This window comes from Plasmodium fragile (assembly GCF_000956335.1).
Source record: "Plasmodium fragile strain nilgiri unplaced genomic scaffold supercont1.36, whole genome shotgun sequence".
NCBI classification, from domain to species: domain Eukaryota; phylum Apicomplexa; class Aconoidasida; order Haemosporida; family Plasmodiidae; genus Plasmodium; species Plasmodium fragile.
Window position 1 is genome coordinate 241,948 of NW_012192616.1, and position 15,102 is coordinate 257,049.

The 15,102-nt window shown below is 42.9% G+C and overlaps 4 protein-coding genes across 4 annotated transcripts; 1 reads left to right on the plus strand and 3 right to left on the minus strand.

Annotated features, from left to right (window-relative positions):
• Positions 1-176: 176 nt before the first annotated feature.
• Positions 177-908, plus strand: AK88_03283 (uncharacterized protein; the record flags this gene model as incomplete). Its single annotated transcript, XM_012480904.1, has 1 exon — positions 177-908. One exon carries the CDS (start codon positions 177-179, stop codon positions 906-908), a length of 732 nt encoding a protein of 243 aa, XP_012336327.1.
• Positions 909-1,321: 413 nt separating this feature from the next.
• On the minus strand, positions 1,322-7,347 carry AK88_03284 (uncharacterized protein; the record flags this gene model as incomplete). Its single annotated transcript, XM_012480905.1, has 10 exons — positions 1,322-1,403; positions 1,529-1,831; positions 1,999-2,072; positions 2,217-2,259; positions 2,430-2,501; positions 2,660-2,706; positions 2,854-2,920; positions 3,021-3,097; positions 3,240-3,311; positions 3,436-7,347. The coding sequence occupies 10 exons, from the start codon at positions 7,345-7,347 to the stop codon at positions 1,322-1,324; spliced, it is 4,749 nt and encodes a 1,582-aa protein (XP_012336328.1).
• A 95-nt stretch (positions 7,348-7,442) lies between these two features.
• Positions 7,443-9,962, minus strand: AK88_03285 (uncharacterized protein; the record flags this gene model as incomplete). The annotated part of the gene is made up of 1 exon (XM_012480906.1): positions 7,443-9,962. The coding sequence occupies one exon, from the start codon at positions 9,960-9,962 to the stop codon at positions 7,443-7,445; it is 2,520 nt and encodes an 839-aa protein (XP_012336329.1).
• Positions 9,963-12,145: 2,183 nt separating this feature from the next.
• AK88_03286 (archaeal ribosomal protein S17P) lies at positions 12,146-13,008 on the minus strand (the record flags this gene model as incomplete). The annotated part of the gene is made up of 3 exons (XM_012480907.1): positions 12,146-12,236; positions 12,474-12,644; positions 12,809-13,008. Coding segments are annotated over 3 exons (462 nt in total), but the record flags the coding sequence as incomplete, so codon positions are not given.
• Positions 13,009-15,102: the final 2,094 nt, after the last annotated feature.

The following is a 15,102-nucleotide window of genomic DNA, read 5'->3' on the forward strand; positions in this document are numbered from 1 at the left end:
CGAGATCCAATTCGCGTTGTAGTGTCGTGAGCACATCTGATGTAGTCACATGTAGCGACAGCGTCCTAGAGTGAATGCGTCCGTTTTGTTTGCTTGGCTGATTGGTGAACGCGTTTTGTATCCCGTCTCGCCCCTGCCGTGTTTCCACAACCACACTGACGCTACACTGTGCAAAAATGAATCTAGAGGAGTTCAACGCGCTGGTGAAGCAGAGAGATGAAATCGAGCGGGAGATGAAGGAGAACATGGACTTCCTAGAAGCACCAGAAAACAAAAGCGTGGGTATGAAGGGCAAGCTGGTAGACCCAGAAGGTTTCCCCAGAAACGACATTGACATATATAGCATCCGAGTTGCAAGGAACAAAGTCATTTGCTTAAAAAACGATTACCGAAATGTGAATAAAAAAATCGAAGAGTACCTCCATAAGGTCCACAGTTCCCACCCCCCCATACGAGTACAGAGGAGTAAAACGAAGGACGAACAAGCAAATGACCCTAATGATTCTTCTTCAGAAAGTCACGTAGAAGATTATGATGAGTCAGCACCAGGTTATGAACAGCTAATTGAAGAAGCTAAAAGAAGTACCTTTGCCATGATCGATGAGGTGGTGGAGAATTCCCCTTCACACATGGCAGGGCTACGAATCAATGACTATGTAATTCAGTTTGGTGATGTAAGAAAAGAAAAGAAAAAAAATGATGAAGAGCAGAATGAAAAGGGAAATGAAAAGGACAATGGAGACATCTTCAAAAGAATAGCAGCTTACATGAGTAACAACCCCAGTAGAATTAAAGTCAAAATTCTGAGAGAAGGGAAGATTTTTTTTTATTTTGTTTTTCCCAGTAGGACCGCCAATGGGTTATATATTGGTTGTCACCTGACGCCAACCAGGCAGGTGTTAGTGTAAGGGGGATTTCCCATCATCACGTGAGAAGATGCCACAAGATGGAGAGATGGTGTGTTATAAATATGGACCCATAAAAAAAAAAAAAAAAAAAAAGGACAAAAATCGTTACAAGGCAAAGGTGTGTAGCTTGCCCGTACTTTGCTACATCATGATGATGGAAAAAAAGTCAGCATTGGGGTGGGGGCGGGAGATGAAAAGACAAAACAGCTTCGAATTGAATCGCTCTGGGATAAGTAACGTTAAGTTGATCGGGCATGCCCTGATTGAGTTATGACCTAATCGTTATATTTCTTATTGTGCTATTCGAGCGCACATAAGTATTTATGTGTGCCCTACTGTTGGAAGTGTTCCTGATCGAAACGCTATGTCCCGTGTTGAATGAGGACTACGCAAGTTGTTTCTTCCGAAGGAGATCATAAAAGGCCACACAGATTTTCTATGTCCAGCATAAAGTGTTCGAAGCTCCCGAGTTTGCAATTCAACTTTTTGGCGATCCTGCGATGGGGGAAACGGCGCGGTGTGAAGTAGGGAGCCGGAGGAAGCGACACAAAGTAGCGCGTAGTGTATGCGCTAAGTGAATGTGCTACACGGGGTGATCCGCTCATCTGGCTCGCACGTACCACTTGGCGTAAATGTACGTCTTCAGCTGTCGCTCGAAGGGCAAGTAAAAAAACATCTTAAAGAGTTCGCCATCCACTACACCTTTACAATTTTTGGAGGCCAAGCTGACTTTGTACTCTCGGTAAGAGCTGTGGCTCAAATTCCCCAGGGACGAAATATTGTCGTTGATAGCAAGTTCGATACAGAGGGCTCTTTTAAATTGTACGAAGTTGGAAAATGGGATGAGGGCGCTGATGGAGCCTTCGCTGGAGGCACATAAGATGCTCTGCTCCTTCTGTACGATTTCGTTTCTGTGCTCCTCACTGAAGGGAAGAATGGGGCAGATGGGTGAGTGTGCGGAAAAGATTCATTCTGTTGCGTGACTTTGTATCAATAAGTGCATCGCCCACAGTTGCCTTTTTTGTCCATTTGTACTTCTACACATATATATATATATGTATATATTTTTTCCGCCTCTCCCGATTCGTACTCGTCGACCAGATTCTTCAAGGACGTCGAACACATTTTGTTGACGACGCTCCCGTGGTTGAATTGTGAAACCAACTGCAGTTTGGGGCAGGGGGAGGTAGGTGTGGAATGGATGCAGTGATGTGGGGGCACACGAATGTGTGATGTGTAGAAGGGGAAGTATTGCTACGTGTACATACGAATGCACGTGCACACATGCGCTCGCTTTTTTTTTTTTACCGATAGCTTGAAAGACTCTTCGTCGTTGAATTTAATGTTTGACCTGCGTAAAAAAAAAAAAAATTTTCGCAGTGGAGTTACGGGTGCATTGAACTCGTGGCGAGTTCTGCCCAAGGTGAATGTTTTATATAAGTGAGCCAGTCTCCTCAACCAATTCCAGACGCGCCGTTTCTGCTTGGCTCCCATTTTTTTTTTTTTTTTTTCTATTCTTACTTTTGCAAAACGAGGAAGTTGGACTCCATGTCTGAGACTAGAAAATGGTTCTGTGACAGGGCACTCACCGATCTGGGGGGGAACGCGGTGCGGCGGAAGGGTAGAAAGCGAATTGGGGTGATGGGTGTCGGATGGTGGGTGTAGCATGCTGCGTGTTGCATGATGGGTGAGAAGGTTCGTCAGCGTACGCGGGCGCGGCGTGCACACTTTTGGCTGGCTAATCCACTTACGTGCACCAAATGTTCGCGTAGTCCCTACACACTTCGTTCAGAATGGCCTACAACATGGGGGGGGGGCACAGGAGAGAAATGAGTTACATCAGATGCGCAGCTCTTCGAATGATTATTTTTTTGGGGGGAGAGAGAGGTTCCTCCAACGGCGAAACTGATCAGATCAGCCAAGTTAAGAGTTTTTTTTCTTTTACATTTTCGAAATCGTAAGACAGGAGGGTCACTGACGTCATGATGTCGCCCACGACGATGTAGTTATTTCTGCAGGGGGAGGGGGGAATAATTAACATGAGTATGGTATGATTAGCAGTACACAACGGCGAGATGCACGCGCGCATATGGCACCCATTGAATTCCTTACACAACGTCCAGGCTCATAATCCAGGAGCTCGGCGTAAAGGAGGCCACCTCCAGGAAGGCATCGTTACTTTCCATTTTCTGTGCCGGGGAGGAAGGGGAAGGGAAGGGAAAGGCAGATGAAAGAAAACACAGCACGAAATTGTGGTCAACATCGTGCGAACATTAACTAAATTGGCATGCGCGCATGGGCTAGGGGGAGAGCCCGCGAGGTGTTTCTTACAATGGCTTTGCTCGTGTTGTAGATGTATGAGCCTAGGTTGGTCAGAAAATTTCCGATATCGAGGATGACGACCTGGTGGGGGCGAAAAAAAAAAAAGAACAGTGAAATAACGCGGCGAAGAGAAGAAGCAGTGGCATGTCCCGTGTCTGCTGCGCCTGCCACTGCCTCCGACGCGTGAATCGCGCCGCTTCCTCACCGTGTTGTTCACCGCCGCGACGATTTTATCGTGGAACTGCTTCAAGTGGGTGATCCCTCCACAATTGACGTTGTAGGTGTAAATGTGCTTTATTTCAAACTGGTTGGTTTTTTTCTTGGCGACGAAGACGTAGATGTGCCCGGAGGAGGGCTCCGTGATGCGCTCGTTATTGTTGGCCGTGCCCACGCAAATGAGTGTGCGCACGGGGGGGCTGCTTGCTCGGTTCGCATCATCCAACGAGTGACGACCTCCACCCGGGGAAGGGCTAGGCGCCAATTCATAAATGCATATACTAGAGACGCTAAACTTAGAGGGAATGATATAGGTGTACTTGAACGAGTTTTGGAAAGGGTCAAAGAAGCAGACAATTTGCTTCATCATCTGGTTGGTTTTGTGTTTCTCTTCAACAGGGCAAGCTGTGATCAGCAAACCTGTGTCAGCGTGGTAGGCAATTTTTTCAACGGTCCTATGGAAGGGAATTCGTTCCATGAACGTCTTCTTTATCTCGTTTAAATACGAAATGCATATTTTGTGTCCATCGAAAAAAATAAAATAGGAGTTGTTTTGGTTTTTTTTTTTAAATGATAAGAAATTGTGGAAGGGGTTAAGATAATTGAAATCGCTAAACATATCCACGAGGAGTACATTTCTAATAGACAGCTTTGAGGTGGAGATTTTTTTCTTCAGTGTAGAATAAATAATAATAGGGTTATCACAACAGACGAAGAGAAAATTATACTTTTTCGTAACCTTGCTCATGTTAATATCAATTTTATTTTTTTCTGAATCCACTTTTAAAAAGGTTTTAAATTTCACTGGGCTTTTTGTACATGTGGAAATTTTTCTCCTTTTTGTTAATAATATTTTTTCACTTTGGACTACGTACTTTTTTAGATATACTTTTTCATCAAAGAGAATGTTGTTGAGGTTTTTAAAACACACAGATGCATCTGATGATATTTCTGCATCTACTTGTGCATCTACATCACTATATTTTCCTGAACCCATTTGTTTTTCTCGGACATAGACATCGTTGTATTGTTTTTTTATTTTCCTTTGGAAGATATCACTTAGGATTTCTTCCTTTTCTTTCATTTGCTTGAGTTCCTTTCTCGTTAAATTCGTTTTGTTCTTCTTCATTTTTTCTAGCAGGTACTCCTTGTTATTTATGTCCTTTTTGAGGGGCGCGTCGCGGGAGCGGCAATCCGACTGCTCATCGTGGGAGATCGCCTCATCCTGCTGCTGCTGCTGCTCGTCCTTTCCCCCTTTCCCTTCTACGTCACTCTCACTCATTTCGTCCACTGCGCTAGAAATCCTGGGAACCTTCCGCTTCGCCTCCCCGTGGGAGGATCTCCTTCTTCCATCATGGGTCGGGGCGGAGGGCCAATGGTCGCTACCCATTTCGTGGTTCAAGTTGACGGCATTCCTCACTGTTAAAGTGGATACACAGCTGCCACCTCCGTTAGAGTCGGAGGACGCGCTTGGGAGATTGGGAGTTTTTTTCTTCAATGGTTTGTGCTTCCCTCCTACATGATTCCGCACACCCCCATCACAACTACGCACATCGTCACGAAAGATATACTTGCTGCTTCTGCTACTTTTACCATCGCAGTAACTGCTTCCACAATTTACATTATCCCTAGCGTGAGGTACCTTCCTCGTCTGCTTCATTTTTGCGTCTAGCATTTCGAAGGTGCGAAAGTTCAAGACGTCTTCATCAGATGATTCTTCAGACGACATGCCATAAATTTGAAAAAATTGAAAATAATATTTGGCCTTTTTCCGGTGGAGACTCATTTGTTTGTGATTGCTTTTCCCATTTCGGTTTTTCTTAAACGGCTTGTTGGTTAACCGGGATGGTATGCCTGGGCATTTAACGTACTGGCTGCATTCGCTCCACTCGTCCGCATCGTCAGGAGGGTCATCCTCATTTTGTTGTTCGATGCTTCCACCCTGCCCCTGCACAGCTCTGCCTGTATCGGATTCGGCCTTTTCACGTGTGACCCTCCCTGAGTGGCGCCCTTGTAAAATGGCATCCATACCCACAAATGAATCAGATTCAGGATGCGCATTATGAAATAAATCATAGTCGAACAAAACTTCATCCCCCTGGTCTCTAACACATAAGCTATGTAGGCCAGACAAATTTGTGAACACATTCTTCTCTCGGTTGAAATATGGAAATACATTTGCATGTGTTTCCGACATGTACCTAATTAAATCTCTTTTGTATTTTTTTTCCTTTTTTTGTTTATGCATGGTGTCCGTAATTTTTATTTTATAACTGTGCGTTGGTTGCTTCTGCCTGTTAATGAGTTCGTCGCGGTAAATGCATCGCAACGTTTCTTCCTTCTTTTTCAAGTAGGACTTGTGGAGCCTGAACAAGTTGTCATGGGTTCGGCGTGTATGTAATGGTCGCTTCTCGTGTGCGAGTTGGTTCTTCGCTTCCATTCCCTCTTTGCCTGCCCCCGCTCCGGACTGATCGTCCACTTGATCCTCCTGCGCCCCCCTCCTATCCGCGCAGAGCAGAAAATATTCCACGACCCCGCTACTATACCCAATAAAGAGGTAAACATTGTCATTAAGCTCTACCACTTGCACATCTGATATGAAGACGAAGTAGTCCATCGAGGGGGTGTAGAGGTTCGCCTGGACGAAGATGTCCCTGCCGTTCCCCTTCTCATCGTTGTTAGGGTTTTTTTTTTTGTCCTCCTCCTTAAGCGTCGTGCATTCCGCTACACAAATCCGAGCCGCACTTCTAACCCGCTCGAGCGCCCCATGGTCTATGTTAAACAGGGCCACTTCCCTACTGTTAACCACACAGGCCATCAAACTTTTATACACCACGAAGGAGCTAATCGTTTGTGTCACTTCGTGGGTGTGCAGAAACTGCAGGTACTTGTCCTCAACAGAGTACACCTCGATACCCCTGTCACAATAAACATACAAATAATCCTTGTATAAGAAAAACTTAAAAATGTAATCCTTCTCCAACTGATACACCATCTTCAGTGATAAACAGCAAAGCAGATTGATGTGTGTATTGGTTACTTGCACGACGTATGGAAAATTCTTTAACACATTAAAATATATAGTGTTGCTGGTCAGGTCGATGTCTACATCTTTATATTCACAGAGGCATATTTCGTTGTGGTTGTTTGAGGGCGCTCCTCCACAACCAAAGAGATACTCGTTTGGGAAGTATTCATTTGTGTGGTTGGCCGGCGCATCGTGATCATCATCGTCGTCGTCGTCCTCATTCACATCACGACAATCGCGATCCTGGTTACCGTTATGATTGTGGTGGCGGTGGTGACGGTTCTTCCTCCGACCGTACGCATGTTCACCCCAATTTGAAGTGGCCTCCCTTGAAACCCCGCGCCGGTTGCTCCTGTCTGCCCTGACCCCCGGGGTCTCCCTACACACACCGACCACCTTGGTGTGAAACCCATACGACAAACAAATGATAAAAATGTGAAAGTATATAGAATTTGCATAATTCAAAACATCAATTTCGTTTTCGTTTTGGAAGTAGTACTTATTCAAAAAGCACAAATTAATGTCTTTTATTTCTACACTGTTTTTTTCATTTAGGTAAGCGAATGCTTGAAAGTGTAATGGCTTCTTTCCTTTTTCTTTACCTTGTGTGTTGAAAATGTGGTTTCGCATAAATTGCTTCTCATTGACCTGGTCATTATTGAAGGGGGAAGCATCCTCCTCATCCCTTCGTGACTTTTCCTCGGCATGAATGTTCCTCTTCTGTGATGATCCTCCTCCAGGAAAATATTCTTCTTCTCCCCCCCCAGCAGGCCCACTCGTGGGGGAACTTTTCCTCAGGTGAATAACATACTTAACAACGAACATGTTAGTAATTTTTCCAAAGTTCAATTTTGAAATTATATCTACTTTCATCCCAGTCCTAATGATGGAAATACATCCCGTGCGTCCATAACTGTTGCATGTTATAATTTCCTTCTCTTCATGTTTATTTGTGACAACACAGAAATCTAGAATGGGTCCCATATTTTGTATGACCGATAAAATTTCGATGAAGAATTTTTTTTTTTTTTTTTTTTTTCTTGCATGATATTTTTGGACTGCACAACGAAGCCCCTCTCTTCCATGTTAAGACCGTCATTCTCCAAACAGGTTACAGTAGCGTATTCGCTGGGATGTGCAATAACATTTTCATCGTAGCAGTGGCTGATTGCGCAGCTTTCGTTAGCTCTATCGGGGAACATGGCGTTTTCCGCTCCCGCATGACCCTGGAGAAGGTCTTCATGTTGCGGTCCACCCTCAAGATGGTTAAATAAAGTGTTCGTCCCATTCGCCTCACTCGTTAGATCGGTTACATGCGTTGCATCCGTTTTAGGGAAATGCCCCCCAAGGGAGCCTTCATTTTCATCATTCAAATTATGAGCAGCCGCCCCCCCTCCCACATGCGTACCGCTAACCAAACAATGGAAATCATTGTGGGTGGCGAGGGGGGGAGGCTCCACGGGGTTGTAGTCTTCGTACTCACATACAGGATAATTGTGCATGCGCAGCAAATAGCTATCACTCACTTGGGAGCCCAGAAATATAATGTCCGGGAAGAGGGACACAATTACGTTGGACCTGGAGCATGTACCTATGAACTGCAGGGTGATGGAGTTGATGCAGCTGCTGATGTTGAGGGAGTAGTTGTTTGTGTAGCCGTTTACATCGTCGCCATGGTTGACGCCTTCCCGGCCTGCCCCCATCGACACACCCCGTGGAGAGCTACCCGCATTGCTATAATCACTTTTTATTCTGAGCGAAGATGGATTGGATTCATATAGGCAGGATAAAATGAACAGGTCTCCATAATCGTCAGATAAAATAAATTTATTTCTACTCAATTGTTCAATGCATCTGATGGTTCTTAACTCGGAGCTCAGGAAAAAGTTCCTGTCCTTGTCTGTCTCCAAATTAACATAACTAATGAACTGGAAGCCCACCAACATCAACCTATTTCTAGCGAAACAGAGGAGCTTGTTTATGCTCGAGTCTACTACTACAGGCTTGTAGTACATGAGGTGTATACACTTTTCTTCATCCTTGGGTTCTTTTACAAAATTGAATTCGCTACTGTATGGGTAGGAAGCACCACTAGTGTGCACATGACCGTATTCACTGAACCCATTTTTTATGCGTGGGTTCATAGATGTGCTGGTTTCACTTAAACTGCTGGGACGATGATCATCATTGGCAGAATATAAACGAATCAATCTTATGTACCTTTCGTAGGTAGTGGATTCTTTTTTTTTGGCGTCATACAGGACACATATCGTGGCGCTTATTTTGCTTTTCTCTTTTTTCCTTCCCTTGTAATGGTTTCCATGTGTATCGTTTTTTTTTCTAGACTCGTTGTTTCCCCAATGAATATCATCTGCAAAAAAGCTATCCCTAGAGGTGTCTATTGGGGGGTATCCTTCCTGAGTCTGCATCTGATTTTCATTTTTGTATGTCCGTTCACTGAACCCTTTCTTGAACCCTAGATTTGCTGTATCCCTTTCTTCGCTTCTGCACAATATGTCGTTAAGTGACGCGTCATGATCAGGGGACGCCGTCTTATCTGCGTACTGTCTTTTGATTCGTTCTACAGTGGTGTATTGGCCATCGATCACACTGCTCCTTGTTTCCTCCTTAATACTTACCTCCTGGGCATGGCTTCTCCCTTCTGCCTTAACGTCAGTTATGAAATCGGTGGTGAAATGATCACCTCTATTTTTGGTGCTGCTTCGGTGGGAGTCTCCTTTTGCAGTGAACATTGGCTCACATGGATACTCGTCATGTGTGTCGATGTTATGTTTACTGGTGCTTAGCTGGAAGGCCTTCATTTGGTCCTTCTGTTCGCGACCACTTCCACCTCCCCTTCCCCTTTGCTCCTTATTGAACTTTAAAAAAATAATGTCAATGACCAGACCCTCATCCAACCTCAAGGTATAGATGTGGCTTAAATTAAAATAATCGTCATAGTCTATGTGTATATATTTTAATATACTTTTGTATCCATAGAATAGGAGAGTCCTGTTCCGATCGTCCAACAGGAGAGTGATGTCTTCTTCTATGTTCATGCCATTTACTTCATGTAAATTGACTTGTGAGATGGTGACAAAATCATTTAGCTTCACATCGAAATGGAGCAATAATAAGTTATACTTTCTTGTTAATAAAAAAACATACGATTTTATATTTTCCTTTGGTCCTGAATCAGCTAGCTTTTCTGGGATGTATTCTCTTAACTCCAGGATCTCTGCAAAGACAGCATGCTTGGTGTAATCACTTGTGTAGCCATCTTTATCCACTGAACACACGTTGAGGTAGTTACTACAAGCGTAGAGTAAATATTTTTTTTTGTTTCCTTTTATGTTTGTGTAGATGGCCGTTCTGATTGACTGACTGGGGATGATGTTATTGTAAAAGTTGTACAGGCCCACGCTGTCGGGCCGCCTTTGCCCCTCCGTACCTCCCCCCGCACACCCCTCTGCCTCACGTGGATGCATCGTCACAAGAAGGAGAGGTACTACTCCACTGCGTCGTTCTGTCCTTCCTTTCTTTTGTTTTCTACGCACAGGGTGTTTTGCTCCTTTTGGCACCTGTTCTTCGACTGTTATTAAAACGGGTCCGTTTCTGAAGCCACGGGCGTACGCGGAAGGAAGTTTGTAGGAAACGAATCGATTAGGCAAAGAAATACCCCTCCCAGTGTGGTAATCACACCACGAATGCTACCCTTCTTCGCCTACGTCGCGGTTATGGTGTTTGCTCCTATGGCACCTCTCACCGGGGTGACACGGACACGCTACACTAGGTCTATGCGTCCATGTCACTGATATTCGCGCACTTATCGTTGAAGAGCCACTCACTGGAAAGGCAAATAAAAACGCGCCTATGCGTCATGAGGGACGGGCGCACGAATGGGTAAAACGAATAGATGGAGTTGGTCGAGCCAATTCATTGTGTGGGTACATGCAGTGATAGGGCACGTAACAAATAAGGGATGAAGATGTGATTAATCCGGTCGACAAGGCAATGATCGGTCCACGTAGTGTCCCCCGGGGAAAGTTAAAAACGTGTGAAGCGAAAAAGGGGGGAGATATAGTGCGAAATTTCCCTTTGCGCAAAAAATAGATTAATGCAAATATGATGACGCTTTTTTTTTTTTTTTTTTTTTTTTCCCTTTTCGGAGGGAGATTACACAAAAGTATGCATGCTTACATGAAGCTGGTGTTTTTTTATGATCAGTGTAAACAATGATGGTGCAAAATTGACGAATTGGTTAACCGTTGAAGTGTAATTTCCTTCCCTGTTGGGTGCAGTTCACCGTCACGCAAGGGACAATTCGGGGCTCGATTTGTTGGGCAAGCCCGAGCACTCAAAAAAAAAAAAAAAAAAAAACACACACAGAGTACATGTGAGGAAAAAAGATACACTAGAGAAACGCAAAAGTGGAAGGCAAAGGTACAAGGGGAAAAAATACAAATATGGTAAGTAGGGCAGACGAACAAGGCAAGTGTAACACGTCAGTCGCGCAAATGTAAAACCTAAAAAAGCAAAAACGTGTTTTTACATAATGGATAAGTTTTCATGTGCAATTTAATTCTATACCACGTTCAGGCGATTGTTCATCTTTGTCGCTGGAAAAGGGAACCAAGGACTGAGTCGGTCGTGAACGCATGATACATGCCCAAGGGGGAGGCACAACGGAGTTAGTGCAAAAAAAAAAAAAAAAAATGTCCAATTGTACGCTTAACCAATGTAGAGATATACACACTCGGTAGCTTTGTTTAACATTTTGCCTGATTTTACTTTTAGTGATACTCCTATCGCTCACCCCAATATGCGTTCCCCCTTGCGGAAAAAAACAAAAAAAAACATGTCCAATGTGCAGCAACTTCGATGGTCATACATATAAGTATTGCCCAACATCCCGATTTGCACAAAGGCGCATGTATAGGCTGGAATATGCTGCTCCCCCCACAGTTTTTCACCCTTTTTGCGCGAAGCAAACATGTAAGAAAAAGCTATTACCGTGCGAATTTTATCTTTATTTTCATATAAAAGTTGCGCACTTGGAAGGTACACAATGGTGTGAGCGTAGGTATATGCCAAGTGTGCAACCTTTTTTTCCTTCGCCCAGCTAGTGGGATGGCGACCGGTGTGCTGTCCCTATTGGTGAGTTGGAAACGGGGGTGTATACTTGATCATAACAGGAAATCGTTTACGTACATTTTTTTTCGAAATTTGTACATTTTTTTGAGGCATTTCAAACGGGTTAGCTCCCCGCCCCAGGTTACACCCTTTTATGCATTTTTATCAACGCAGGACGGGCTTTGTGAAAAGAGGGCGCGCAACTCATGGGAGGTGTTTACCCTTGAACGGCATACACCAAAATTGACAGAGTGTGTGGGCATGTCCCTCTTGTGAGCACGTACGTATATACAAACGTATTTGTGCTCATTGGTACTTATTCATACTTAATTATACTTATATATGCTTACTAGCCTGTTCAGTTAATTTTTCTTTAAATGAGGAAAAAAAAAAAAAAAAAAAAAAAAAGAGGGGGAAAATCCTCTGCAATCATTTCATAAAACGTTTCAAGCCGTGTGCACAGGAAATATAGAATGTGCAATTTTTACACATTCGCACATGCAAGTATATACATTCGTAAGCACTACACTCCGTGTGATTAAAAGAGGACAAATTGTTTTCTGGCACTTCCAAAGATTTGGTGCTTCTCAACATGCAACACGTTGAATCGTACAGTTTTGGACAAGGGCCTGCGAAATTGGTGGAAAAAAAAAAAACAAAAAAAAAATTAAAACGTGCAAAGTGGAAACATATGTGCTTCGCTCGAAAATATGTACAAAATCCAAAATGTACACAAAAGTTGCCTCAAAACAAAAAAGGAATGAAAAAAGCTCTCTGTTATAAATTAAATGGGCTGTTTGTACAGAAATAAATTGTTTAGTTAACAGTGTATGCAATGCGCTCGATGGGCTAAAAAAATGGGTTACCTGCACTGTCCGACGGTGACGATGTCTCCTTCCTTCACATCAAAACATGGAGAGCAGTGGCATGGGATGTTCTTATGTCTCTTTTCAAATCGGTTGTACTTTTTTACATAATGTAGGTAATTCCTTCTTATAATAATTGTCCTCTTCATTTTGCTCGAAATTACCATACCCCTGTGTTTGTAAAAAAAAAAAAAAAAATTAAATTAAGACTTGCTCTTTGTAGGCGGCAAATGGGGTGATAAAGAGATATGAACTTGCTCTTTCTCCCTTTCGGCCCGACACCACAGCCGTTCGGTCCATTTTTCCCTTTTTTCGTTTTTCTTTTTTCTCCTTACTTTAATATACGTCCTCTGATGGCAACATTTCCGGTGAAGGGGCACTTCTTGTCCACGTACACGCCCTCCTTGGCCTCCTTCGGGGTGGCGAATCCTAAGCCGACCTTTTTCCAATACCTCGTGTAGCTCTTGGAGCCCTTCTTTATTTTCTTGGAGTTGAAAAAACTCGCTCCCTCCTGCTTTTGGTAGGCCCTCTCATGCTAAACATAAGTAACACAAAAAAAAGGGGGGGAAAAGAAAATTAATTTTGGTACGGGTGTGGAACATTTTTTTTTGCTATAAAATGCAACAAGGTCAAAATTTGTTCATTTTCGCCTGAACAGTTCAGGCTAAAATATGCGTTTTTTTTTTTTTCCAAACAGCCAAAAGGTGTTTCCAAAATGTAACGTCATAGCAGTGAGCTCATCAAGAATTTGTTAAGAAATCCCCATCTCACTTTTTCATTTTCATTTTGAATTCCCACATAAGTACCCCACTCTGAATTCTGCATACATATGCTCTGGCTTAATCTCCTCTGACATTTAACATACCTGAACATCCAAAGTTGTTGCCATCTTATCTCAGTCGTTGAAACACTTTAAATACGGATGGTTTTGAAAAAGCTTTTTCTCTCTGTTCGGTTTATAGATGATGATGTATGCTTTTACGCGTTTATGCGTTGCGTCAATTTTGCTTGTTTCTTTTTTGCTTCAAGGGGAACATTGTTTTTCTTCAAAGCTTGCGTTGCTGTAATTTGTTTAAGCGAAAAAAAAAAAAAATCGAATCTTTTTTTAAATTTTGGCGATGGAAAAAAAGGCGAAAGAGCGAAGAGCAAAAGAAGCGAAAAAAAAAGAAAACAAGGAAAACAAAAGCCAAAAGAGAATATTGCGGTTATTTAAATACACGCCGTTAATGGTATGCATTACGTGCGCCTGCGAATTTATATCACGCTCATGGTGATGCGCAAACAGGGCGTTCTCATCTCCGGCAGGGCAACCGATTTGTTAATTATTTTAACGCGGTTTTGGTCCATATCTCATGTGCCACGTCACGCGTATCGTGTAATGTCGGGGGCGCTTAATTCACTAGGCACCGTAGGGTTGAAGGACAATCCGCATAGCCCTTTTCCCCGGTCACTGCGCACAAAATTTTGGGTAGCCCTCCATTTTTTTTTTTTTGTTTTTTTTTTTTGTTGCTCTGCTTACAAAAGAGGAAGAACAATGAACCAATTACTTGCTTCTTTTCCAAATGAAGAATCATAAAAATGGCTAACCAACTAAGCAATCCGACAAAAGTTTGCTTTTATTTTAATATTAATTAATTATTTTTGTTTTTTCCTAATATGTGACCACATTCTGCTTAACACTGTGCTACGAAAAACGGCCGTAACCCCTTAGTCGCCTCTGACGCCGTATGCGCGGTTTGTTTTTTTTTTTTTTTTTTTTTGGGGAGGCATACCCTGTTGGGACATTCGGGAACCCAACAAGCGCATTATCATACCCTTGACGAATCAAATGTGTCCCCTCAAAAATAAAAATCATAATCATGCAGTGTAAAAAAGGGGTAAACGAAAGTAAATAATCTTCACAAAACGCAGGGCGAATATATACATTATATTACATACATATAGGCAACGCACCGTGCCATTAGCATACGTGAAATTGTTGCCTGAACGTTTACCGCGTCGCGAATACGAGTAAAATGTTTCTCCTATATTGTTACTCATTTTTAAGCTAACACGTGGCAAAATACGAAAATGAAAATCCAGTTGTGTAAGCTGTGCGTACCATATGCCACTTTTTCATGGGCTAGTTATAAAAGCAAAAAATGGGGTGAAAGAAAAAAAAAAAAAAAATAAGCCAAAGGAAATTTACCAACCTTGCGTGGAAATAACAGATCCGGGGATGTTACAATTCCCCCGCTCAAAATTGAATGAACCTTCCATCTAAATATTTTTAATTTATAAGTGTGCAGCACAGCAAACTAGCTAGCACCTATGTAGGACTCGAAATGATGCATCGAATGGCCCGCGCGGTTATAATCATGTGTTTAAGCTGATTTGTTCTTTTCCTTATAACGTGGTCTTTCCCCCGTTTCCTCTTTTAAAAAAGACTTAAAAAAAAAAAAAATGGCTGTGCCTTAAGTTAGCATTCCCATCCAAGCAAGCTACCAAATAAAATCAGTGAACGTATGTCCCTTTACGTATGCCACACTAAAGTGTTTGTTTATCACTGGTTAGGTGTTTTTCCCCGGTGAGCATCACCCGGTTGTTACTTCATTCCCTCGTTCCCTCTGCGCAAAATGGTTTCCGTTTA